The following is a 27213-nucleotide window of genomic DNA, read 5'->3' as shown; positions in this document are numbered from 1 at the left end:
TCAACCAACACACTTTAAATCTGGTACAAGGCCTTTTTTACATAATGGCGAAAGGTTATGCTATTATAAATCATCCTAAGGCAAATGCTATTGACCTGTGTCCTACTTACTGTCCCCCTCCAGTGATTCCAGCTGCGCGGTTGAGGTTGTGGGTGAGGTGGAAAGTGTGCAAGTGGTTTGTGGTTGTGTCCCCGAAAAGATTCAGTATGAAAAAAGGTCAACAGCCTGGTTTTCATCAAAGCTGAGTAGTTCACCCAAAAATTACTAATTTTCTATTATAGACCCCACGAAGCCTTGACTTCAGGGAGATTCTTTCCTTTTTGTCACAATCCTATACAGTAAGTCAATAATTTGATAACCGGAGACATTAGTATCTTTCCGCTGGTCATCAAATTATTGGCTTAGGAATGTAACAAAAGATCTCCATGAATTTGAGTCTTCATGGGGTATGTAATTGATATAGGAAATAAGTCGTTGTTTGGGTGAACTACTTTAATAACCTGGATTTCAGTTGGCTCTGTAAGTTCTTTTCACCAAAAATGACTGATATACAAGCTCACAATGTGTCGCCTTTGTGAGCTTAATGTAGATCTTCTATTTTTAGCAAATGTTCACCTCAGAATATGGATGCTGGGGTTCAAGTGCTTGATGAAAGATGAAAGGATTTGAATCTGGTGGTTGTTGCAGTTGTGGCTGGTTCTTTGACAGTGATGTGCACTGGCATCTGTAAACCATGTCCTTTTTCACACCAGTACCAACCAGTGCTCTCCATCCTCAGTGCACTCATTGTCACAACAAACATATTAGGAACACGTGTGTCGATAGTCACTGATGTTTGATTCATAATGCCTGATGTGGTTCCTTTATACAGAAGGGCCGGTCCGCACTGGCTGGGCCTACACCACTATGATTGTCCACGTTATTTTGTATAATTACAGATGACAGTCACATTCTGTCCTTTAAATCCTGTTTTCTTCTGATGGTCCACAGAGAACACATCATTACCTTCTCCAACAAAAAAAATAAAAAAGTAGAGCACCAAAGGACAGATCAAAAACAATTTGATCTGTCCTGTTCTCTTTCCACTCAGTTCTCCATATGTTCTGGATTGAGTTCATTATTAACCAAATAAACACAATGTTACTACATTAATGGTATATAATTCAGATTTCACACCCCTGTCTGTTACGCTTAATTTGTCCTCATGTCTGGAACTGAATTGTGTTGCATCATGGATATAGAAGTCATCTCTACAGCAGAGGCTCTCTGTGCGCACGTACGCACACACACACGCACGCACGCACACACGCACACGCACACGCACACACACACACACACACACACATACACACGAACACATACACACACAGTATAGACTTTAATTAAACATGATAATAGGGTCTCTTACTTTTGTTGACAGACAGCTGAAATCCTTTCTTAATATCTCCTCCCGTGGGATCTTCCACAGCACAGAAGTACCGTCCAGTGTCTTTCTGAGTTAGATTGTTAATGGTCACAGTGAAGATGTTGTTGTTGACGTCATCAGAGATTATAAACCCATTAGAGCTACTTGATTTGTTTGTAGACGCTAGAAGGGAACAGCCTTTAAACGGTTCTTCACACAAGTATTTCACGTTGTCTTGGTATATGGGATCGTTGAAGCATGGGACAGAGATGGAACCTCGTGTCTTCACTGAGATTTGATTCACTGTTGTTATACTGTAAATTCCTTCAAAGCAAACAAACATAAGTGATGAGTGATATGCTTATACAATTGATGTATTTAGGTCTGCCTAAAATAGCATAATAAAGCAGCACTGTAACTTTCCCCTTCTACCCCTGCTTGCTCACGATAGCTTTAATCTTGAATTTGTGTCAGATGAGATGTCTATAGGTGAGACAAGACCTTTGATAATAAAAGCAGGGAGACAAAACCACCCCAATTGTATAAGTTATATATTGTATTAACACACTCTACCATACAGTTTGGGCAAAATGACACTTAATCAGTTAAAGTTAAAGGGTATTTATTTCTTTTTATTTAAAAATCTGTGGTGGATTTTAAACACAGAAATGCATCTCAATACATGATATCTCTGCTGTCGGGAAGAACTTTTCAGGAAATGAAGAAAACCTTATATTTTGAAAACAAAGCTGTTGTGGTGACTTTATATATTGTCAGTTACTTCCATGAGACAGGGAGAGGTGGTGGAGTTAGTTGCTTTAGTAGACAGTTTGAGGGTCCAATGGAGTTAAGAGGATTTGTCCTAAGCACTTTTTACTACATTTCGTTGGTTCAATATTTTCGAAACAACACACAGACGTAAAGGCTGTTCAATAGCACTGATTTATGCAGAATGGAGTTACAGTAGGTGGTTTCCTCCCAACAGCAACGAATAAATCTAAACTTTGTAATGCATTTTATTCACTTGTTGAATAAAAACTAAATAATGTTATATGGGCTGGATGTAGTCAGTATTTTGTAAAATACTAGGTCTACACTTTTAAATCAAGTAATTCAACACAGATATATAATCCTAATCCTACTTTTTGTTATATGTTTTTGTTATATGGGCTGGATGTAGTCAGTATTTTGTAAAATACTAGGTCTACACTTTTAAATCAAGTAATTCAACACAGAGATATAATCCTAATCCTACTTTTTGACTGCAGGACTTTTACTTTACTATTTTATCACTGATCAGTGAATCGGTAAACAGTGATTACTACTATGCATAGTCTGTGTCTATAGCTGCGAGGACTGAATGCCTCCCATGTCTTTATGATCAGAGCTACAGTAATATACTGTATGTGTACATGTCGAGGATGGATTTTAGGTTCCTGCACACAGAGCGCGTTTTCGGATTTTTAGTGGTGTTTCTCCATCGGTTTTCCCCGGAAAAACGTGTCCAGTATGTGCAACCACCTTAATTGTTTTATTGCAGTACAAATACATAGATAAATAAATCAGTCCCCTCGGTTACACAAATCAAACTTTCAAGTCTTCCCTGTGATACTGTATATTAGCCTACTGCAGATTTGTGGAGACTACTGTGACACAACTACTGTGTCAAAACTCAAGAATTTAATGCTGGTAAATCCGTATCTCAATCACTAAAGCAGTAACATGAGCAGTGACTGTTTGAGGTGTGCTAGCCCCTCCTATGCCCAGCTTTGAGGGTTTGTGTGAACACAAACATTGGCTGATTGGCTGACCCCCCCCCCCCATAGCGATGATTTGATTGGCTGAGCAAAGTACATATTGAGGCCAAAAGTGAGGGCAGAAAAGTGAAGACGCCAAAAGTGATTGGCTGGAATGCATTTGTGATGTTTTGATTGGCTGAGCACGGAATGTGATGTATGATGACGTATGGTGATCAGAGCGCCTCTCACTTCACGCGATTGGGATTTTTAATTTCAAGGACTACCAATTTTATGCATTAGGCCATTTGTTACCACATTTCTCTCTGGGACTGGGACCCTAATATAGAGCTATGCACATGCATAAAGTGAATGTCAAATCGAGTGGCAAAGTGACAGGCAGGTGAGTTTAACATTGTTTAATGCATTCAGATAGGACTTTTCTGTTTGGATGTATGGGCTGTCAAGGCCAAAAAGTTGTTTTTTGACACGCGTTACTGCAGTATTTCCAGGTTTAATGATGACACGCATACCCTCTATACACTATCACGCTGCAGTGTGTCTACATAATGTGGTGGGTTTCTTTCCCCTCCGAGCTGTACCTTGTATTGGCTCACACAATGTCAGTTTGCTAACCACAGAGATCTACACAAAAATCATGTCTGTAGACGCGGTCCAGAGTCTTTTCCTGCTGTGCTGTGAGCATCCACGCCTCTGAGATATTCAGCAGCACTGACTCCAGTGTACCTTCAAACTAATTTACTTGAGGTTATCTCGCCCATGTCATGTCAGATTTCAACACCCTTGTGATGAGGCAAGCGTGCCCCCCTCAAGGGCCCCTGGGGGTCCCTGCATGGACCCCACTTTGAGAACTATACTTGAAATGATAGGGAAATGTTAAAGAATGGCTTCATTAGGTAGCCTTGTAGTGTATAAGGAGGAATTATGTATGTATAAGGTAGGTAGGTGTTGATGCACTCCAGCTCAGAAATTCATCTAGCAGGGGTAGAAGCACATTGAAATATGGTTTTGGGCTGATACAGACAATAAGGAGTGGCTATCTTGGCTGGGACTGTTTGAAGCCTTGCTATTTATTGGTCAATTTTCACGATTCTCATAAATATCATTGACTAATATCATTGATTAATGATGCCTGATTGATTGGCTCCATGATTGCACCCGTCTTCACTTATGTTCATCCATGCCATGACTATTTTGGTTTGTCATTTCACTCTCCACGTGTTCTAAAGAAGGTATTGTTACCACAGCAAATATACCATTGTTGTTTGCATTACTGTGTTGTATTGAGTTTATTTCTTTGATGAAATAGAAATAGAATAAAATAAAATAAAATAGCCTAAAACAGACAACATTAACAGAATAATAGAGTAGATATACCGTATACAAGTACGACGAGTCCAGTGTATTGACATGTTTATTGTCCAGGCTGACTTCATAGTACAGTAGAATACAGTGCAGTCTAGGCTGATGACAGATAAAGGAGTTAATGAGTTAATAAGATTAAGACAGGTGTTAAGAGGATTCTTTCCCTTCCCCCTCCCTGTCTCCCCATCTCTCTCAATCTCTCTTTCTTACTCTTTCTTTCTCTTTCTTTCTCTTTCTTCTCCACTTTCTGTTATTTTTTGCTACCTTTAAAACTCAACTTTCTACAAAACACACGCATGTTCAGTGGTCTGGGGAAGGCAGTGACCCCCCTCTTGTGGTCACCTTGCGGTACTGCATAGTGCACTTCTTTACTGTTGTCCAACAGCAGCATAATCATAAAATTAATAATTATCACGTATCACATCACATGTGATGATGTGATCATAGGTTATATAATTACATTGTGGGTTTCAAAACTGATATTTATTTGAGCCACTAGCAGATATTTTATAAAACGCATTACAATTTAAATACAGGCTACATAACGTATATCGAGCATCCAACCGGCTTTAGTCAAATCACAATATTGTCTTTACAAGTTAGCTATACCACTTCATATAACGTGATAAATGATGTAAGAACTGAGAGGGGCGAGTCGGCGAGAGACTATAGCAGCTGACAAGCGCTACCGCACGCACGCGAGTGCGCGCACACGCACGCACGCACACACACACACACACACACACACACACACACACACACACACTACACTACAGGACACAGATGGTGAGGCAAGCTCATCTCTTCTCGGCCCTGTAAAGCCGCCGTCAGAATTGGAAGGAGTAGAAGCCACACGTTTATTTACACTAGGATCACAGCGATGGCGGTGTATAGGCGGCAGGCCCACTATAAAATATACTACCAGGAAAACATTACGTAATACGTGACGTTTTTTTTAGTGTAAGGTGAATGCGCCATTAAACCGTGAAACAGGCACGTGGATTATATAGGCCAGATAAGAACATTGTAGCCTACATTTCGATGGTTTGACGATCACGAAAACCCCTTATACACGTCAAATACTGTAACCCAACAAACTATACAAGTTTCTATTTATTTACTAAGATTAAACATGATCTGTCATTCTGTCGACTGTCGAGCGTCCCCGTTCTATGCGTACTAGTTCTGTGTGTGGAGGAACCCCCTCCGTTGCCGTTAAGTTCCCATTGCCTGGTGGGACAGCCCCCCTGTGATTGGCCAGCTGGTTGTAGTGGAGACAACATTGCCCAAATCATAGGAGCATGCAATCATCTGAGTCCATCTTTGCTTCAGTCTCTGACTTTAAGCTTACTTTAAAAGTGGGGAGTGTAAGAGCCAAGAGCTAAACAATTGTAACATACAAATAAAATAAAAATACATATTTTAACACATCATTGTCTAATATGTAGTCTAATCTAAACACAGTTTGATTAGACTACAGTAAAGGGAAAATATAAAACTATATATACATTTATGGTTCAAGTTTTTATGATTTGCAAATCGCTTTATTAAGGCAAACCACCTATCGTCAAAACACACCATGTTGTTGTGTCCTTGGCAGTTTGCTACTTAAAAACAGCCAATCTCTTACGCCGTCCGTTCGGCCCATGGGACTCTGCTGCTTGACTGCGTGGCTCAGGGACAGACAGCCATTTTATGTCCGCACACACACACTCTCCTGTGTATCCTCTATGGCTGCAGCGATTCAAATGGAAGAAGACACTATGGAGAAGCATTGTGTTCTGGACAGGAACATTTACACAACAATATTTTACTTCAATATTTTACACAGTACTACTACTTCACTACTGTGTGTGTGTGTGTGTGTGTGTGTGTGTGTGTGTGTGTGTGTTCCCGCGCGCGCACGAGCAAGTGCTCTTAATGCTGCGCGCGCACACACACACACACACACACACACACACACACAGGGGAGTGCAGCAATGGCAGCATACACTAGGTCCTAGCAGGGTACAAAGCCATTGGGTCAAGGTTGAGTAAGGTTGTATAAGGTTGAGGGATCAATATTTTTAGTAACAGTGTTACAGCTCAATTTGTGACCCTGTCAAATTGTGTGGTGCAGGTTACGGCTGTCTGACAGTTTCTGTTTCTGTTTATTTGTAGGCTAAATCAGGTCACACACATCCCAGTGGCTATTATCGACCATGGTATAAAAACGGTGGGGGGGCTAACTCACAACCACAAACTAAACACAACTGCAAATCAGTCGCAGAATTCAATAGTTCACCAATTGCAATTTGCAGACTAAACAGTAATTTTTTTAGGTTATGATATGTCAGACTCAGTACTGCGCGTGTTGTGTTGTGAGTCTGATACATGTTTCAGCAATGGCGGGAACGACTGTGCATTCAAATGTAAAATTAAGAAAACTTTATACGTCTCCTAACATTAAGGAATATCTGAAAGGGTTGGGTCTAGCCAGCCCTTAATTGCTAGCCATGCTCATAAAAAAATAAAAGTGTCAGGCTACATCATGTGGCCATCATGTCACCATGTAAATAAAATTCCTTCCTCCTGTTTCCTATGTTACTTTGTTTTTTGTTAAAAAAATGAATACAAATTAAAATACTTTCTGGCCTTGACAGCCCACATCTAACCAGGTTGCATTAAACGACGTTAAACTCACTTTGCCACTCGATTTGCCTCTCACTTTACACATGCACATTTTGCTCCTATGCCACTACATTTTGGAACACCCTACCAACAGCCATTAAAAAACGTGAATCCCTAGACTCCTTCAAAACTGCTCCCAAAGAGCACTTACAAGCGGCTGCAATTCGAAACTGGCCCCTGTAAAAAAATAAAAGCCCCCCCCCCCCTTTTTTTCTATTCACAGCTTTGTGTGTTTACACGAACACTCAAAATTGTCCATTCATTGTCAATGGGATTTAATGTTTGTGTAGGACAAAGTTTGTGCACAAACTACACTTACACCAAAAGCTGAAAATAGGAGGGGTTATCGCCCCGGAATGACAGAAAAGTGAGGATGCCAATTGTGATTGGCCGGAAATGCCATTGCCAATTGTGATGATGTATGATGATTAGAGCGCCCCTCACTTCACACGTGTGATTTTTTTTACTGTACACATTTTTCTCTTTTTGAGGCGCTAGCCCCTCCTATGACCAGCTTTGAGTGTTTGTGTAAACAAACATTGAAGACAAAAGTGTGTAAACACAAACATTGAAGACAAAAGTGAAGACGCAAATTGTGATTGGCCAGAATGAGATGGTGTACGATGATAAGAGCACCCCTCACTTCACACGGGTGTGATTTTTTTAACGTTCTTGAACTGTTCATATGATTTCCTTTTTTTCTTCATAGAAGTGTATATTTGTACATCTTTAAATGTTCTGATGAATTGAAAATGGAGGACCCTGATGTCTTTTTCTGGTTTTATCCTTGTAGCAGTTTTTGTATTGACCTGACCTGTAGGCCTACTTTCGTTTGAACTGTACCCATTCTACAAACTGTGAATACAATTTTCAATCGATTGATCAATCAATCAATACCCTCTATTCCCAAGAATCAGGGAAGATAAAAAATATCCAATTTGGCTCTAATTCAAGTCAAGAGTCAAGAGTCAAGAGTAGCATAGCTCTAATGCAAAGGCATTAGAGTCTAATGCCTTTGCATTAGAGCTATGCTACTCTTGACTTCCTGCGCTCGCATGAAATGCAGACCAGCCTCTCGACTGTAGCGGAAATAAAAATGTTTTCGCTACTCTCCAATACAAAGACGGTTTGTGTCACAAAGCCTACTTTCCGTGTGAGCCTGGAAGATCTTGTCTATGGGGTTTTCTTTTGGCAATATTGGTAGAGGGCGCAGTGGAGTAACTAAAAGTATTTTTTATTCCGGTGGGAAAATAAACAATTTTCTGCCCAAAAAGTGCATTTCATACGTGTGGTGGGGGGCTCAGAGTGCGTCCACCACGGAAAGTAGGCTCTGTAAGGAGTAAGCACACAAACCGTCTTTGTATTTGTGAGTAGCTAAAACGTTATTTTTCTTTTCGCTATGTACAGTCGAGAGGCTAGTCTGCATTTCATGTGAGTGCAGGAAGTCAAGAGTTAGAGTATTATGGACCAGAGCTAATTTAGCCTATAGGCTATACAATTAATGTAGACTAAATATAAAATAAATGTATTATGTATAACATAAATAAATGGTGCCCACTGCCCACTGCCTAGACTTCTCAGGGGCCTACTATTCTGGTTACCACCCCTGCCTTACGAACCCAGTTCAAGGCACAAAAGATTACCCTCCACTCTCCCTTCGCTTCAACAACCCCCACTAACCTCCCCCTCCCCTCTTCCACCCCCCATCTTCCTTCCAAGCCGCGGATTACGTCCGTTCGGGCACGATCAAAAAGTTTGACGGACGCGCCGCTCATCCAATCGGCCTCGGAGCAAACGAGACCGACGAATCGGCTCCCGCGGGGGGCGGGGGCGGGAAAGAGGGGGCGGGTTGCCGTGTATCATGGAGGATCAGTAGACCGAAGTGTGTGAGTTGTACTCAACACATCACATTCTGATCCTGTCACCAACATCCACTTCACTGTTCGCCTTTTTTTGGAGGATTTATTAATATTATTTCCAGCATGGAGATGAAGAAGAGGATCAGTTTAGAGATGAGGAACAAGGCGCCGGCGCAGGTGAGAACCATCTTTATACATTTTGATCACATTTTTGTGATATTCGCTATCTCCGTAAATAGAGCGAGAGGTGATGTATGAGAATGAAGGAGGAGGTCTTCGTTATCACATGTACTTTAATGATGGGAGGCTTGCTAGAGAGCAAGTTCTGTTCATTACAGGCACCAATCATAAAGTCATAATTAGAATCGATTATTGTTAAATCAATCAACTACCAGGCCGGTAACATCAAGCACCGTGGAACCCCGGGATGTGCAAGCATCTTAGCGGACACCGTCCGTCCTTCCGCCTCCTTCTCCTCTCCGGGCTGCAGAAATCCATTCGATCAACACGGGGGCTGGAAATGATCCGTGATCGATATTCACCAACCGTTCACGTTCAACCAACACTTAACTCCCGTTTTAAAAGAAAAAAGTTAATAACGACTTCACTTGCATTGCATCGATCATCTCTAACGTGAACGGGCGTGCGTTTAAAGACCCCAAGAGCAACTTCTGACAAACTCACAAGTTTAAACGGCTTTCTAAACGGTGTTTTATTGGCACGTGCCCGTTGGATTTAAACGATACTTTAGTGAAGTTATTAAAGTGATGATTCAGAGACGTGGTCAATCAATCCCCCCGAAAACAACGACGTTGTTTTTTGGATGTGATGATCGCACCGCACGCGGACAAGCCGGTGACCCCGAACGTCAACGCAACAACAGCGGGGCATTTTATGTTCCATCGTTCCGCTCGGTTCTCGTCTTTTGAGCCATTGATTTTAAAACTCTAGTTCAACGGATTAAAAAAAAAGTTAATCTGCTTTTTTTGGTTTTGTTATTGCTATAAATTAAGCAGCCTATTCAACATTTCGTCGTCGTTCGTAGTTGGAAGGGAAAAATGACACGGTATTAAACGAGTTATTACACCAATTCAATTCAGTTTTAACGTCCCGCCGTCGAGTCGTTCTCCTCGAGCCGATATATGTTTTACATATAGATGTATATTTTAAAGTGGGTTAATAATTATCTTCGACCTATTTAATTATTTGTCTTATGAGCTTGTTTATCTATGGATCCCTCTGCCATTTTGGGCCGCGGCGACGGTCGGATTGAATGCCGTCGTCGCTCGTGCTTGTGCTCCATCTCATTGCACGATAGGGTGGGGGTGGGTGGCGCTTTGTGGCGCTACAGCCGCTTTCCTAAACAACAACCGTAGTACGACGGTGTCGCTTGTGCCAAAAAGAACAGACCTACAAGCTAACAATGCGTCGCGACTCGACGCGTTGTTGGGCTTGTAGATCTGTTCTTTTTTTGCAAAAGGCACTCGAAAAGAAGCGCCGGCTAGCGCCGCTAAGCGCCACCTGCCGTCCGTTGGAGGAGGTGTCGTCAGATGTGTGACGGTCAGGGAGGGGGGAAGGAAAAGAATGGTGGGAGTCATTTTGTTTGGTACAATCAAAGTGCTAAAATAAATGAAATTCACGAAACATTTAATGATTCTGCCGATGTTAAGCGGCCCCGTTTGAATAATACTAATGAAAAGCACCGTCCGACCGACGCTTTTAGGCGAAAGCTCAACGGCGGACCTTCGACCGTTTTTGAGCCGTTTTATTTGAACGGTTAATGCGCGTTGTCTTTGTGTGCAGCGCAACAGCAGCCGTTGTTTTTGTGCCTCCATGATGTTTTGTTGGTTATGTTATGTAACCCCTTCTGCCCGCCCGCGGCACGCGCTATTTCACTTGCCAGTTATCGCATAAAAGATCGACGTCGAAAACTTCAAACGCACATCATTGTAATTTCTAAATTTCTGTGTGGCAATATTTACTTTTTTAAGTTGGCTGCGGGGAGATCGTTGAGATCCCATAGCCTGAGTAAACTGTCCCGCCGTGGTTGGCTAGTTCGTTGTCAGGGAGACAAAGGTGTAGCCTTGGCATGTAGGTGTAGGCACACTAGGCAACGAATATATATATATATATATATATATTTTTGTTACACACTTTATAACAACCGGCCCAATTCGATAAACAAATCAACGTTCCTTTGGCAACCAACTAACCAATCACATCGCCACTACCCCGGGCTATGGGATGCAGACTGTCTTGGAGGGAGCAGGTCGGCAGATGGTGTGTGTGTCTGTGTCGTCCCAGACCAACCCCCCATTATGTATAGATTGCGTTACTGTGTAGGCTACCCCCCCTCCCCGCACACATATTTCAATATTAATTCAAATGTTGGTGGAAACATGAATTTCCATGGTGGTAATATAACATAGCCTACAATCCTACATGGATGAACATTATTATGTACAGTAGGCCTATAGGACTGAATGTACATAAGTGAATATTATAAACAGCATCAACATTTATGATGATGGAAATGCATGGTCTATTAACACCATGAAGCTATGAATGCAGAATCACAGAATCAACTTCATTGTCACATCAATTCATGAATATATTGAATACTATCAACACACAATCAACAGGGTAGATGGTGAAAAAATCAATTGTTACAAAAGTAGCTAGGATACCATTACTAGGTAGACATCAAATCTAGCATATATCCAAATGAATGATTCTTAACATCAGTGGCGCGCACAGATAGACACTAGGGGGTGCTAGAGCACCCCCTGCCATTTTGACAATGTGCTCTTTTAAAAAAAAAGTTATTTATTTTTTTCTTAATTTGTAGTGTGTGGACCATGATGACATTGATCAATTCTTGATAAACGCTTCTACTATATTATTTATTTATTATTAATCTAAAGCTATGTTTCTATGTCTGTGGTTCTTCGATAAAAAAATAAATAGCAGACCTAGAAGCTCGTAGCGCGCCACTCGGTGGCGTGCTATGAGCTTGTAGATCTGATATTTTTCAATAGCTAAAGCACCAAAATGGGTTCCCGCCCCAAAATGCGCTGCACAAGGTGCCCTTTCTTTCACTTGAGCACATGCCCCTCTAAATGTCTGTGCACACCACTGCTTAACATTGTGTGGTCAAGCTTCTTTACAAACATTGCAACCATGCTGGTTAACTGCCCTTCCACTCTGGGTGTTTTGATGTAGAGCACATCAAAGCCTTCTACAAAAACCTAGGTATTTGTAAAGATGATTTTAAACTGACAGTGGTAACAACTGAGGAGGTACTTAAAAGCCCTTCAACCCCACAAGGCCACTGGCCATGACAATTTTCCCTCCACATTTCTCAGACTCGGCCATCTCTATAGCTCCAATCATCACCCACATAATAAACCTCTCCATCAAACAGGGACAGGTCCCCCAAGATTTCAAACTGGCCAAAGTAACCCCCCTGCACAAGAAAGGGAGAAAATTAGACCCCGGCAACTACCGCCCTATTTCTATTCTTAGCTCTATCTCGAAAGTGATGGAAAACAGTCTATGAACAGGTTGAAAAGTATCTAGTCACAAAAACAATTATGTATGAATTCCAATCTGGCTTCAGAACATCCCACTCCACTGACACATGCCTCCTCTATTTGAGCAACCACATCAAACACGAGGTGGATGCTGGCAAATACTGCGGCATGGTCATGCTGGACCTCCAAAAGGCTTTTGGCGCCATGAACCACTCCATACTGGTTAACAAGCTAAAAGCAATTGGTTTTGATAGCACATCAGTGAGCTGGATGCAATCCTACCTGGAGGGGAGAGAACAGATGGTGGAGGTGAACGGAACACTGTCCCTCCCCCTCCCCAGTGAGCTGTAGCGTTCCACACTAGGGAAGCATACTAGGGACTTTACTGTTCCTGACATGACATCAGCTTGTGACTGCAATTTGTTCCTGTTCGCAGATGATTCAGCACTGCTGGTCTCGGACAGGAAGAAACTGCAGGTTGAAAAGGCCCTCAGCTCTGAACTCGGTAGAATCTGCACCTGGCTCACTGATAAACTATCTTTACACCTGGGAAAAACTGAATCCATTCTATTTGGAATTCTGGATGAAATAGTAATCTCAGCAAGACAGATAGTTAGAGTGGGTGACAATATTATCACACGAAAAGATGAAATTACCTACCTAGGTTCCATCCTGGAGGCAAGTCTTTCTGGTGATAAAATGGCCACCAACGTAATCAAAAAAGTCAACCAAAGAACAAGATTCCTATACAGGTCAACAAAAACACCTTGAAGACCCTAACAGGAGCCCTAACCTCTTACAAGGTTTCTTCGACTATGCATGCACCTCTTTGTACCACAGCACCTCTAAGGCCCTTAAAGCAAGGCTCCAGACTTCCCAAAACAAACTGGTCAGTGGTCAGGCTACTACTTGGCCTCACTCCCCGAACCCACGTCACCCCTGCCCACTTTGACAGGCTGGAATGGCTTAGAGTTGACAACAGAGTTCAGCATCTTGCAATGGGTCTGGCCCACAAGATTCACTACACCACCAAGATACCCATGTACCTGTCTAAATACTTCCTTAATGTCCACACCCATAACACCAGATGGAGTTTAACAAACCATGTGCAACCCAGATTCGGCACAAACAAGGGACTAAATTAATTTCACTCCTATGCCACCACAAGCTGCAAACATCTTCTCTGGTATATATTTTCAAATGGAGGTCTGTGGGCTAATGAGTGTCATTTTAGGGTCCTTGACATGAAAATGTTTGGGAACCACTGCTATACACTATGTATGTACAGTCAGCAAATGTCTCCTTAACGGGTATCTGTCAAAGTTTGGCAATGTCCATCCTAGTAGTTCATATGAAAATGTGCCAGAGCCCATGCAGGTTACAATAGTCAGTAACAGCACCTTTTTCTCTTTGTATCAAAAGTGAATGAAACATTATTATTATGTCATAATAGAAAGCCAAGCAGGACATCAACCACTTTTTAACCCTACATACTTAGTTGAACGCGGTACCCCATGAGTCTTAGTTTGGTGACGGCCCCTCAGTTCTTTCTCTCCACACCAGATCTCTTCACCGAAGTAGCCGGTCTACAAGTTGCGCGTATACTGTGAGCTTGTAGATCTGATCGGCTGTTTGCCCATTATGACATATCCAGAATAGGAAGGCTAGTTAAAACCAAACCACCCCAAATTCCAATAACAAGAATGCTTTTAAAACTGTCCTGGATTTTGAAATATAACTTTGTCATGTCTGTTTCCATGAACAAAGGTTCTTCATAAAAATATATGAATGTCTCTTCTGTCTGTCCGTCTCTCTCTCTCTCTCTCTCTCTCTCTCTCTCTCTCTCTCTCACTCCATCTCCCTCCATCAGGTAGCAGAGTTGGTTGTAGATAACTGCCGGTCCACGGATGGGGAGGTAGAAGGACTGACAGATGAATTCAAAGAGTTGGAGTTTCTCAGCATGGTCAACGTAGGACTCTCATCCCTGGCCAAGCTTCCCTCCTTGCCTAAATTACGCAAGGTATGTATAACTGCCTAATACTTCACTCTTCATTTCCCAAATCTATTGTATTTTATTCTATTCTATTGTACTCCTATTGTATTGTATTATATTGTGCTCTATTGTTTGTAGTTGGAGTTAAGTGACAACAGCATCTCTGGAAATCTGGAGACTCTGTGTGAGAAATGTCCAAACCTGACATACCTGAACCTGAGCGGAAACAAGATTAAAGAACTCAGCAACGTGGAGGCACTGGTCAGTAATACATACACAAGATGCATTATGATTAGATTGTCCCATTTCGACCTGATACCACATTCTAGTACAAATGTCTTCTAAATCATGATAGTGTTTCAGAAAAACACTATATCAGTTGTTCTCAAACTATTTAATGTCAAGGACCCCCAGAATGATATGCAATTGGCCGCCGACCGCCATCTGAAAATGTGTTGTTCAAGGGACCCCCCAGAAGCAAAGATTTGAGTTAAAAACGTTCTCTCTGAAGGAATACATTTTCAAAGATAGCAGACCTACAAGCTCATAGCGGGGCACTCGGTGCAGCGCTATGATCTTGTAGATCTGCTATTTTTCAATAGCTAAAGTGTAGCTAAAGTGTAACATTACCAACCAACAGACATATACAATACTCCCTTAGAACTTCACCACCTTTAACCACATATTTTTGGGGGTATATCCTTATATAGTCAAATAGTTCAAATGTTCAAAAATAGCAGATCTACGAGTTCACAATGCATTTTATCGTGTAGATAGATCATACAGGTGCATACAACGGGGCATACAGTATACAGAGATTAAGTGGTTAAATATAAACAGACATCTGTAGAGGACATTTAACCTTGCCTAGTTCTCTAGAATATTAACCACATAATATATTTATTTATATATATATTATTTATTTATTTCTATATTTATTTGACTAGGTACCCCTAGCCTACAGTATTTTTCCCAACACTCTTCTGCAAAATAGCTGGTCTACAAGCACACAGTGCATTGCGGCCCGTTTCTACGCATTGTGAACTTTGCAATACGGATACTAGGATTTAAGTACTTACTGTATGCCAGTGGTTCGCTGAGGGTCCAATAACCCTCAGGGTTTCTTGGAGGAGATCCTTGAATGGATGCTTACAGGTCTGTTATTCTGAGAATGTACAAATGGATGGTTCGATTAGTTAGCGGATGTTCCCGTTCGTACTCTCTGAGTTATGGCCGTCATTGAAATTATGTATATGAATAATGTATATTTGTCTATATTATTGTCTTTTAACAGCAAAACCTGAAGAGTCTGCGTAGTTTGGACCTGTTTAACTGTGAGATCACCACGCTGGAGGAATACAGAGAGTCTGTGTTTGAACTGCTGCCTCAGGTCACGTACCTGGACGGCTTCGACCAGGAGGACAACGAAGCTCCCGATTCAGAGGCCGAAGACGATGGTAGGCTGTGTGTGTGTGTGTGTGTGTGTGTGTGTGTGTGTTAGGGGGTGCAAGCAGTGCCGTTGCTACCTATACGCACACTGCACATAGGGCAACACACGAGGGGGGCAACAAAATGTGCCAAAAAGTGCCAAGCCGACCCTCAAAATAACAATTTACTCTGCGGTTCCGCCACGTAATAACGAGGCGTCCTCGTGCGTCCTCACAAACAGCAAAAATAGCCGATCTGCATGAGGAATAGCAGCTCTCTCGTCAGGAGGGGGGCAGTACAAATGACCTACGAGTAGGGCAACCAAATGGTCAGCTACGTCCCTGGGTGCAAGACCCCTCTCTATACTCACTTGGTGTGCTCCATTTCTTTTCTATCTACAGCTACACCAAACCTCTTTGTAAAAAATAGCTGCATAGCCGCTCTAGAAGCTCAACTTGTAGTTTGGCTCTTTTTGGCACATTTCACCCTCAGAATAGGGATGCTCGGTTAATTGAACTACCGGTAATTAATTGAATTAATAAAAAATAAATTGTTCGATTTTAGAAAGCAGAAAAATGGATGAGCTGTTTTAGCTATTTATTTTATACAAAATGGGGGATAATCAGCCTATTCACAGAGGAAATGTTGTTTAATCAAAAAAGAACCATAAAGAATAATCGCTAAGAACATAATCGATAGTTGCAGAACGTTTACATTTTGGTGCATATGCTCATTACCGTGTGTGTGCGCACGTTGTTTTCCAGATGACGATGAAGACGGCGAGGAAGGGGCAGGGCGTGGCTCGTTTGACGAAGATGATGACGATGAGGAGGAGGAGGAGGAGGGTTCAGAGGGAGGAGAGGTGGGACTGACCTATCAGATGAAACAGGGAGCTCAGGTGGGAGAAAAAAACCCACCACCGATGACCGCCTGGAGGTCAACGGTCAAACCCTCCACTCATTCATAGTCTCCTGACCTGTACTCAGTGTCTGGTTTACTGGTTGAGTTTAACTCCTTTTATTTAACTACCCGGTAGTTGTGCTGAACCTATTTAATTTAACCCGATTTATTTAGCTAGTTCTGTTTCTAATTTAATGTAACTAGAGGTGTTTTAACTTTTTTAAATGAATGTTATTTATCCAATCTCATTTTATAAAACTTTGTTATTTAGCCAGTCTCATTTTATTAAACTAGCTCTTTTTATTTAGTCAAACTCACTTCATTCACCTAGTTTTATGGAGCCCCACTTAATTAATTAAACTGGGCCCCCAAATAACTAGCAACATGCTGCGATTTTAATCGATGATATAACGTTGATACAAAACTATGTAAAATAAATGGTAATTTTTCTTTAAACCCTTGACAAATATGTTTTCGTGGTGATATCAATGAATAGCAACTTAGTTAAAGTAGGCCAACACTATGTATAATGTTAGTTCTATAGTTCCGGAAAATGTTGGGAACCACAGATCTAAAAAGTATTGTCACCCTAATGCTTAATTTAAATACTTAAACAAGGAGACTGGTATAATAAATATAATAGATAATAATGTACTACAATAGTTTACTACAACTGACATGATTTTGGGACAATATATCAATACATTCAGTTACAGGTGTAGCATATTTTTTTAATACATAAATAACTTGAACTGAAACAACAAAACAAAATTAACTATACTAAACAAGTTGCTGAGTTTGAATGGAGTGGATTGACTGTCTGACCCCAGGACTGAGGTGGTTTGACCTGGTTTGGCTCCAATATGGCCGCCTCAGACAAACTGTCACACACAGCTATTCAGAAAATGTACAGCTTGTCTGTCTGTCTGTCTGTCTGTCTGTCTGTCTGTCTGTCTGTCTGTCTGTCTGTCTTATTTGCTCAATAAAGCATGCCAATGTTTTTAGGGTTAGGATTTATTAACGATGAGACGAATAATTTACTCGTCTTGCTTGCATGTCTTTCTCGTCCATTCCTTGGTAGTCCCACCCCATGGCTCAGGGGCAGGTCTATCCTGATGATTGACAGTTGTTTGAGGCATTTTGATTGGAGTAAAACTTGGTCAATGACTCTGTTAGTGTGAGTCGTTGTTGTGGTGTTGTTCATAGGACAGAGTTGTCACCTTGTGTTAACATCCACAATATGAAGAGTCTTGTTCCCAAATAAGAGTTGAGCAAAGTGACAAATATACTTGATAATTCAAATTAATTGAATGAATAATTAATTCACACCAAAGTCAATCTAAAATGTTAAGTCACGTTTCTTTAATAAGAGACATTTAACTTATATATTTATTTATATATTAATACCAGCTGTAATAGTTAAATGTAATGATTGATGCCAGTCAAAAAAAATTACTGATTGATATAAAGAGAAATAGTTTACTAGTGTATTCTTTTAACATCTTAATTATTGTTAACAGTTAACTTTAATGAAGTAAATGTAAAACAATGAATTAATATCCCCGTGTGCTATCACACGTTTGGTATGATGTCCACTGAACTCCTGTATGAGGTGCCATTCCCATTACATCCAGTGATTACAGGGTTCCCTATGTGTGTTCAGCAGCATGCTGGGCGATATGACTTCAAATCAATATCATGGAATATCGAGGAGCCTCGCTGTAAAAAAAATTACACCATGGAACTTTGATGAGAGTAGATGACGTCTGGCTCATGCTTGTCTCTTATTAAACAGTAATTAAATATCCAACTAGAGGGAATGATATGGAACACAACTCTTCATTTAGTAAGAACACATTATGTGTGTACATCCTCCCTCCCCAGCTTTCTTTCTTTCTTTTTGGGTGATTCTTTTCATCTTATGTTAAAGGTGCTGTGAATGATTCTATATAATACAGATGATTATACTGTATTATTTGTTTAGTATTAAAGTATTAAATGAGTGTTTGTTCACTAAGAGGAGGAGGAGTCTCCTGCTTTTTAGTCGAAAAAACATTTTCAGTTTGAGATGCTGATAAGTTATCTCGCAGGATTCTTTCTCCTGATTGGATAACATTTGTAACCCACCTGTAAATGTATGTTCAATCATTACTGTCAGAATATAGCTTTTAACCTTTTATTAAAAAAACTATTGTTTGGGCTTCACCAAGAAGAAGTATCACTTACAGCACCCAAATAAAAAATAAATGAACTCACGTTTTGTCTTCCTGTCTCTCTCTCTCTCTCTCTCTCTCTCTCTCTCTCTCTCTCTCTCTCTCTCAGGATGACGATGATGAGGATGAGTTCGGAGAGGAGGAAGAGGAGGGTGAGTGGATATATATAATAATTTATGACATAATCTCTTCTAATAAAAAGTTTAGTTTTTCTTTGCTTATGGAGATAAATCGGCATATCAAAGTCGTCCATAAAAATGCCATATCGTTATAGTATCTGTCTCAAAATAATCCTGATTATTTTCACGGATATTGATGACACAATAATAATGTGACTGCTTTGTGATCGCAGAGCAGCCAGTCTGCCTGTCTGTCTTTAAGGGGCGATTCACACTATGGTCCCGGGTGCGTACTCGGGACCACTTGGCAGATGTTGTGGTAGTGTGAATGATGCGTACCGTTCCCGGGTGCGGATCGCCCAACCGTCCCCGGGACCGCATGGGGGGTGGGTCTCTGGACCGTTGAAGTGTATTCAGATACGGATCGTTCCAATGTGAATGCATGCGTACCTAAAGTTGTATAATCTCTAGTCGACAAGCCAAGCGTCAACAAAAAAAAAACACACTGCCGCTGCACGACACGTAACCAGCTCATTTCTCAACGCCCGTCTCCTGTTGAATCTGCGTATACGCGCAGCACCGCAGTACGCGCTGATCTTATTCTGCGGACTACACGTGGCTCTTGGGCTTTGCTTGGCATAGTTTCCAAAGTAAAACAAAATAATAATAATGCTAAAGTAGAATCCATAGCAAACTAATATCAAACACGACACTGGAGCACAGAACTGACTGACACAGTGAATAGCAGGCAGGCTGACAGTATAGTAGTATAACGGCAAAGAGGCAATGCAATTCAGTGTGTCTGGATTTATTTGAGACAATGTCGCACAGTTGATGGTCAGTGTCTGTGCGCGCCAGCCATCAAGCACACTGTCATCAGGAGGATTAAAGTGTGTAATGCAAGTGTACCCGGGTGCGCTGTTGAATCTCGGGTAATGTGAATCATGGCCATCGGGGACCAGGCAACCGTATTCGGAAACGGTTCCAATGAAATGGATTCAGTCCGTCTCAGTGTGAATTGCCCATAAGAGCGTCAGCTGTCTTACCATCTACTTTCCCCAGCAAAACGAAAAATGTAAAAATTCAGCAATGAGTTCAATATAAATATAATATATTGGTGTCCGCCGATACGACAAATAATCGGAGATCGGATATCGGTCATAATTTCAATATCGTGCATGCCCGGCAAGTGACTGTCCACGATTCTTTACGTAGACATTTAATCGGTCACAACAAACATCGTGATTGGTTCAGTCAGGCAATTCTCACGTTGCGATTGGCTCGTTTTGTGTCTTCAGAGGAGAAGGCGGCGGCGGGCGTTCGAGGAGAGAAGAGGAAGAGAGACGCAGAAGACGAAGGCGAGGATGATGACGACGACGACGACGACGAAGACGACTAGTCCCGCCTGTCCGTCTGTCTGTCCCGTTCTGTCCATCTCAGCGTCAAACCTCTGGACCCCCCCACCCCCAACCCCAGACCCTCAGCTAGAGCACTGGTTCTCAACGTGGGGTCCGGGGACCACCAGCGGTGCATATGGACCCTTGACGGGTCCATACTCGAGTTAAATGAACACTGAAGATTTTATAGTATATATTGGGCTTTCCAGTATAGTAGGTTAGTACAGTGATTCTCAACCTTTTAAATTTCAAGTTCCCCCAGTTTGACATACCATGGACCTCCATTTTATTTTAACTTTTTATCTCTGGGACACCAATAATCTGCTCTGTAAAATCATCGGTGTTCATTTAACTCCACAAGTGGAAGCAAGTGGAACCGCAAGGGTGTACCACTGTCGGAGTTACAGATCCGTAAGGGTCCATTTGGACCGCCGGTGGTCCCTGGACCGGACGTTGAGAGCCACCAAGCTAAGAAAATAATAATACAAACAGTAACTATAGCAACAAGTACAACAACTGTTGATATCTATAGCAACAGCAAACGACAACAACAACAGCTACTAGAAGCAGCACCAGCGATGACATCGAAATCAAACGACCACTCCGAAGAGCGACCGCTTTACGGCAACAGGAGGACGGACAAGCGACATCGACTGATATGTCACATTTAGGATTTACCACGCAACAGGGAGATTTGACCAGCCATTCATTCCCCCAGTTGAAGAACTCTTGGTGTCTCTTCTGAAACATCGCTCACGCGACCACCCCGAGACCCCCTGACTGGTCGAATTCCCGCAGCGAAACGCTGGTTTAGTGTCAGTTCAGTCTGCTCATGAAACCATTGAGGGTCTACGCGTGTTCAGGTTTTCATTATAGATGTCACCAATCAATTTGTTGTAGGACTGGAGACCCACTGTACATCAGACAGAACCATCTCACCCCCCCCGTCCATCCTCATACATGCGTACTTTCTTGAGGACATGGGTATCGGCAGGTATGCAGCCGACGTCTCAATTTTTAAACCCTTTCAACACGGCGTCCCTATGTTGGACATTTGATTGTAGGCCAAACATTTCCCAAATTGGCAGTCTACAAGAGAAATACCTGTAGAACAGCTTTTATTTTATTTTATTCTTTTACATTTTTTCTTTTTTAATACAAAATATCAGCTCAAAATATCAGTAATCTCTAATCGTAAAATCAGGATCGAACTAAAAAATGTCGGTCGGGCTTTACTTCACATTTCATTTATCCAATGAAGTTCTGAACATCGCATCAGACCCCTCTGTTCCATCCGACAGTCCAACTACAGATGATAATAATAGTTATTTTGTGTGTTTTTAAATTGTCATAGGGAGTTTTACGGGGTGGGGTGGGGGGTTGTTTGTAGTTGGATAGGAGAGCTTGCAGGTCAGCTTGCACGTCCCCTCTGTACACATCAAAGAATTACAATATCTTGATTCAGGTTCACCTTCAACCGTAAGAAAGTCTTCACCGTGGCCCACCATTCTTGCTGCCACTTCTACCCGTTGCTATTCAGCTCCGCCCACAAGAGGCGTTTGGAATAACCCTTGCCGTACCGACGCAGGACAACAAGGAAGGCTGCCACTGTAGGAACACTGTAGATGACTGTTAGCTAATCCACTGTAACGTTTATTTTTTATTTTTTATTATTTAGTTCATCCTGTCCTATCCACGTCTCATTATGAGATCAGCCCTGTCCGGTCGAAGACAAAACACGTTTAGTGTGTGACTTTTCCAAAACAACCTGTATAATAATCTCCTCATGCAATAATAAGCTGTTTGTGTACTAGGAACCTTCGTACGTAGGAGCTCTTGCTTGTTACTGTCAGAGCAACAACAAAACAAAGTCGATTAAATAGTGGTTCCAGATGACCTGACGTCCCTCCCCGGTGTGCTATCAGAAAATAAACTTCAGTTTTAGGAGTGTAAAGGGTAACTCAGACCGCTGCGATTTTTCTCCGAAACGTTTGTAAAGCTTAAATTTATGCTCCGTCGTCACGCACTGAAAATAGCGGACTTATAAGTTCTGTGACACGTAATGAGCGTGTAGATATGCTTTGTTCAGGCGCATCATACGATGATTTATAAATCGTGGCTTTAAACAGTTTCTTTGGTCACGAATCTGTGGTCTGAACTGGGCTTCAAAGGTGAAGGTCTCATCAAATGGAAGAAACCTGCGTTGTATTGTGTCGCGTAGCGCTGTCGCTTGCCGAAAAGAGCTGACCACCAAGCTATAGCTTGTCGGTCAGCTCTTTTCGGCAAGCGACGGCCTTGTGTGATGTGGTATAGATTGAGCTTCAGACTGTTGTCACTTACTCTGTCATCTGTAGACCAAAGGAGACATAGTCAGACAGTATCCAACGGTCAATATGAACTGGGTCCGTGTGTTTTCCCTTTTTTTCCAAGGCAATATTCTTGTAAATAGATTCTGCTTCAATCAGTCTTCATTTTTTCCTTTTTTTTTTTTTTTTTTTTGTGTTTCATGTCAACAGGGAGTTTATTATTTTTTAATGAGAAATACATTTTTCAGACGTTTTGTGGGGCTTATTTTTGTTTGTTTTATCTTTTTTTGGAATAACTGTCTCAGGACAATTGTGATATTTAGTTGAAATATCTGATATTTGACCCCTGACCCCCTTGAATCACTTCCTGTAATATTGGTTAATTTTTCATCCCTTTTGGCTGTTTGTGACGAGTTTTTGTGTTTTGACGTTTTTGTGTGTAAAAAACATAAAACTACTTAAGAGGGTTTTGAATAAAAATATAGAAATGGATCAAAGTGTTGCTGTACAGTATGTGTTATGAGTGTAGTAGAGCTACCAGAGATGTGTCCTATCTACCCTGCTATACGGTTCTGAATGTTGGAGAACGACAACAAATTATCTCCACAAACGGAGATTCTGGCCCAAAACCATGTCCAGCCAATACCTTCTTGACCTTCGCAAACAGGAAAACATCCTACCATACAATCCTCATGAGAAGACGGTGGAAATGCATTGGGCATGTACTCTGTAGAGAACAGGACAACATCACCCAAACTGCCCTTCACTGGACACCAGACGGTAAACGTAAAAGAGGCCTCGCCACGAACAGCTGGCGTAGGACAGTGGAGGGAGAGTTGACCCTGGCTCCATCACACCTGGGGATCTATGAAGACTCTGGCCCAGAACAGACGGGAGTGGAGATCCTTTGTCGCTGCCCTACATGCCAGCCGGCATAAACGGCAGTAAGTGAGTATACCGCATGAGCCATGACTGTATATTTGATCTATAGGTCGATGACGGTATAGAATGACTTTCAGAACACACATCTCCACACGTCAGAACAACAGTGTCATGGTAGACTACATGACACTTGTGTGTGTCTGTGTGTGTAATGTGATCTATATAGCCATGGGCTACTGTATGAGTTACAGTTTGCTGCATATGCCATTGCTGCCGTGAGAGACAAACACACGTTGAGGTGCAACATGGCTGCCATCTGGTGGATAGGCATTTATAATACATGAGAACAATTTCTAGAGTAGTGTGTGTGTGTGTGTGTGTGTGTGTGTGTGTGCAACTGTGCATGCAGCATGCGTGTGTGTTTATCTGAGACAGACAGGAGCATGTGTGACATGTACTATATGAACTGTTCAATAATACATATGGAGGAGAGAATGCAAAAAGATAAAGGAAGAAATGAAAAGATGTTGGTGATGATTGATATCATCAAACTGTGGCTGGCATGGAGTATGATGATGTCACTTCTTATCGGGAGTGGGTGTGGTCCACAAAAAATGCATGAATTATTAATATGGCTGATGTCATGAAGAGGGGGGTATGTATGTGTGTGTATGTTATTTTGCACCTGTTGTCTATGCTGGTTATGTGAGATACATCTCCTTTTTTAACTATTAGGTCTGGTAACTTTTGACGGCTGGACCCTGGACCAGGCTTGATCTTGTTTCTTAATAGGATTTCACCTGTATAAAGATACTAAAGTCAAATATAAATGTTTTACAATACATTGTTTTGAAAACAGTTTATAATCCACAAAGGCGTTAAAACTAAAACTCCAGTCTAGACCTCTCAAAACAAATCAGGTTTACTACTTAACGTAGTAACCTGTCCTGGTTCTGCCAATCATCATTCATCACAAGGTGAAACATACCCTGGGACTTTGGAAGTTTAATTGAATCTACTGTAGCATTATATTTTATTATTACAATTGGTGTTTCAACTGTCTGTCTGTAGAGTGTGATTACACATTGTGACCTGAGGGTGTCACTGCTGTATTTGTAGAGTCTCGGTACTACATCTGAGACTCCCATAAAATTATTGATGATATGGTCATAGACTGGACAAATATACAAACTTTTGGAATCTCTGTAGGCCTATTTATATTCTCTATAAAGGACACTGTGAAAAGGCATTGACAATGAATGAATGGAAACATTTTCGTCATAGTTTCTGAGCATATAGACATTGTTGGTTATATCTTGCGCTTACCCCTCCTCCCTAAACATATTGGCCATGTTTTACTATTTTGAAAAACCTCTTAAAATATAGTGTCAATGTAGATCAGCCAGTTTTTTTTAAATAGGGCCTAGTAAAAAATGGCAAATTCGTTTAAGGATAAGGGGTTAGGTGTGGCCCAGTGTCTATTTTACGTCATGAATCTCATGATGATGTAAAATGATAAAGAGTGCCCCTCACTTCACACAAGTGTGATTTCTATCCAAAAGTGTCAAATAATGGTTAGAAGCTGTTTTTCAACAACCAAAAGTGTCAAATAATGGTTAGAGAAAGTTAAAAAAAATCAAAGCAAATACAGGTAATTCGAAAATGTTATTTTTGTACTTTTGTGTTTCTCTTCTTTATATATTACTTTACTGTTGAAATGTAAAATTTACATTTCAACGAAAGGACCTGTAAATGACAACACAAAAACTAAGGCACTGGTGTCGTACTTCTGGTTTACCGGAACGGGGTGCAACTCCCTGCAGTGCCCTGCTCAATGTGTTGTATTTACATGGTTCATTGGTCCATAGGTCATTGAGCGGCGCCCTATATAGACAACGCTATATACTGTTATTTTTCATGTTGGTGTTCTCTATATCTTTTCGTCCTGGGCATGACGTTAAACTGTTCCGTTCGAGAGGACCGGCGACCCTCGAATGTAAACAGCCACGAAAGGAGTTGTTATTTAGGGGCTGTGTCGACCAATTTGGTGTGACATGATCGGCTCCAGCTTGAGCAGGCATACTCTGCTGTAGAGAAAGACAGGGCCGTTTTTCATCATTTTTGACGATTTGACAAAAATGATGAAAAACGGCGTGCTATAGTATGCCGTACCATATGGGCTATAGCCCATGGTCCAAAATGATGAGAAACGAGGATAACTTTTTTTTCCAAAATTTCAAAAAACATAGGCTATAACCCATCGTTTTTTTTATTTTGTCATTTTTGTCAATTTGTGAAAAATGATGAAAAACGGCGTGCTATAGTATGCCGTACCATATGGGCTATAGCCCATGGTCCAAAATGATGAGAAACGAGGATAACTTTTTTTTTCAAAATTTCAAAAAACATGGGCTATAACCCATCGTTTTTTTTATTTTGTCATTTTTGTCAAATCGTGAAAAATGATGAAAAACGGCGTGCTATAGTATGCCGTACCATATGGGCTATAGCCCATGGTCCAAAATGATGAGAAACGAGGATAACTTTTTTTTTCAAAATTTCAAAAAACATGGGCTATAACCCATCGTTTTTTTCATTTTGTCATTTTTGTCAAATCGTGAAAAATGATGAAAAACGGCGTGCTATAGTATGCCGTACCATATGGGCTATAGCCCATGGTCCAAAATGATGAGAAACGAGGATAACTTTTTTTTTCAAAATTTCAAAAAACATGGGCTATAACCCATCGTTTTTTTCATTTTGTCATTTTTGTCAAATCGTGAAAAATGATGAAAAACGGCGTGCTATAGTATGCCGTACCATATGGGCTATAGCCCATGGTCCAAAATGATGAGAAACGAGGATAACCTTTTTTTTCAAAATTTCAAAAAACATGGGCTATAACCCATAGTTTTTTTCATTTTGTCATTTTTGTCAAATCATCAAAAATGATGAAAAACGGCGTGCTATAGTATGCCGTACCATATGGGCTATAGCCCATGGTCCAAAATGATGAGAAACGAGGATAACTTTTTTTTTCAAAATTTCAAAAAACATGGAATATAACCCATCGTTTTTTTCATTTAGTCATTTTTGTCAAATCGTCAAAATTGATGAAAAACGGCGTGCTATAGTATGCCGTACCATATGGGCTATAGCCCATGGTCCAAAATGATGAGAAACAAGGATAACATTTTTTTTCAAAATTTCAAAAAACATGGGCTATAACCCATCGTTTTTTTCATTTTGTCATTTTTGTAAAATCGTGAAAAATGATGAAAAACGGCGTGCTATAGTATGCCGTACCATATGGGCTATAGCCCATGGTCCAAAATGATGAGAAACGAGGATAACTTTTTTTTTCAAAATTTCAAAAAACATGGGCT

The 27213-nt window shown here is 41.1% G+C and overlaps 1 protein-coding gene and 1 long non-coding RNA gene across 3 annotated transcripts; one reads left to right on the top strand and one right to left on the bottom strand.

The window, feature by feature from the left end:
- Nucleotides 1–9079: 9079 nt before the first annotated feature.
- On the top strand, nt 9080–20697 carry anp32e (acidic (leucine-rich) nuclear phosphoprotein 32 family, member E). Of its 2 annotated transcripts, none has more exons than XM_080787619.1 (7): nt 9080–9233; nt 14460–14609; nt 14721–14843; nt 15877–16039; nt 16775–16872; nt 19233–19275; nt 20541–20697. In XM_080787619.1, the coding sequence occupies exons 1-7, from the start codon at nt 9180–9182 to the stop codon at nt 20639–20641; spliced, it is 732 nt and encodes a 243-aa protein (XP_080643745.1). In that variant the 5' UTR covers nt 9080–9179; the 3' UTR covers nt 20642–20697. The 2 variants fall into 2 exon arrangements, with proteins under 2 accessions (XP_080643745.1, XP_080643744.1); XM_080787618.1 differs by having other exon boundaries at nt 16775–16908.
- A 253-nt stretch (nt 20698–20950) lies between these two features.
- LOC308332027 lies at nt 20951–22892 on the bottom strand. Its single transcript, XR_013965650.1, has 2 exons — nt 22799–22892; nt 20951–22638 (listed from the first exon to the last, which is right to left on the bottom strand). It is a non-coding gene; the product is annotated as an uncharacterized lncRNA (long non-coding RNA).
- Nucleotides 22893–27213: the final 4321 nt, after the last annotated feature.

The sequence above is a fragment of the Protomyctophum bolini genome, assembly GCF_963924005.1.
Source record: "Protomyctophum bolini genome assembly, chromosome: 17".
NCBI lineage: Eukaryota > Metazoa > Chordata > Actinopteri > Myctophiformes > Myctophidae > Protomyctophum > Protomyctophum bolini.
Note: the sequence above shows the minus strand (reverse complement) of the source record. Positions and strands in the feature narration are given on the sequence as shown.